Genomic DNA, 820 nt, shown 5'->3' on the forward strand with positions numbered 1-820 from the left:
TTCTTCTTGCCTGCTTTTGACAAAATGATTATTTTTTTCTTGCTTTAAAGGACCTGGAAGAGACGAAAAGAAGGTTGTGGAACCAAGCAAGACTTCTCCCAAAGCTGTCACTGCATCTGCAGAGGTGAGTCCTTTGTGAAGACACACAAATTCATACAATTCCTGATAAATTTTGTCACGTTTTGTTGTAAGTCGCTGCATGCTTCCAGTTAGAGCTGGCTTTCCACATTTGGTAAGTGGAAGCGAAGTTTTAACACCATTTCCAGACACCTCAGTAATCCTCAAGCTTTGAATTAACCTGTACCTGACAATGAATACAAAACCCTATCAGCACCAGATGAAATCTGTGAGGTTAATGTGGAGGGAATGCTTTTGTGACTTTATCTGCCAAACTTGAAGGCTGTCTTAAAATCTTGAGGCATTTTAACAGAAAAGGCTAGAGCTTTGTAGAGTCTTCTGCTCTGTTGAAGAAGCTGTGCTGGGAATTGCAGGCTTTTGAAACAGCATTTCCACAGCAAAGCACGGATCTTGTTGCAGGCAACAAATTGTGGGGAAAAAAAGTCAGATCTGAATGGTATTACCATGCTCTGCTCCCCTGCTTCGGAGGGATTGCCACTCAGGTTTTCTTAGTGAAATCTCCATAGATTTTTGTCCTGTTAGTCCTCCTCTTTTGTTTCTCTCTAGCGTTCTGATCAGAGTGCAACTCATTCTAAAGTTCAAGTAAAGAGCCTTGAAGAGATAATGAAGGAGAAGCGGCAGCAGAAACGACGCCAAGAAGATAAGCTGCAGAAGGAAGCAGCTGCTGTGCCATCTCCTGCTG

At 42.6% G+C, this 820-nt stretch overlaps 1 protein-coding gene across 1 annotated transcript in view; it reads left to right on the top strand.

The window, feature by feature from the left end:
• Positions 1-820, top strand: part of LOC104536928 (zinc finger CCCH domain-containing protein 11A-like) — an 8,889-nt gene that overhangs the window by 6,182 nt on the left and 1,887 nt on the right. The window contains 3 exon segments of the mRNA XM_010179673.1: positions 51-124; positions 685-815; positions 817-820. The exon segment at positions 817-820 is cut by the window's right edge and continues 178 nt beyond it. Coding sequence (XP_010177975.1) covers positions 51-124; positions 685-815; positions 817-820 — 209 coding nt within the window.

The sequence above is a fragment of the Mesitornis unicolor genome, unplaced genomic scaffold, assembly GCF_000695765.1.
Source record: "Mesitornis unicolor isolate BGI_N332 unplaced genomic scaffold, ASM69576v1 scaffold31692, whole genome shotgun sequence".
NCBI lineage: Eukaryota > Metazoa > Chordata > Aves > Mesitornithiformes > Mesitornithidae > Mesitornis > Mesitornis unicolor.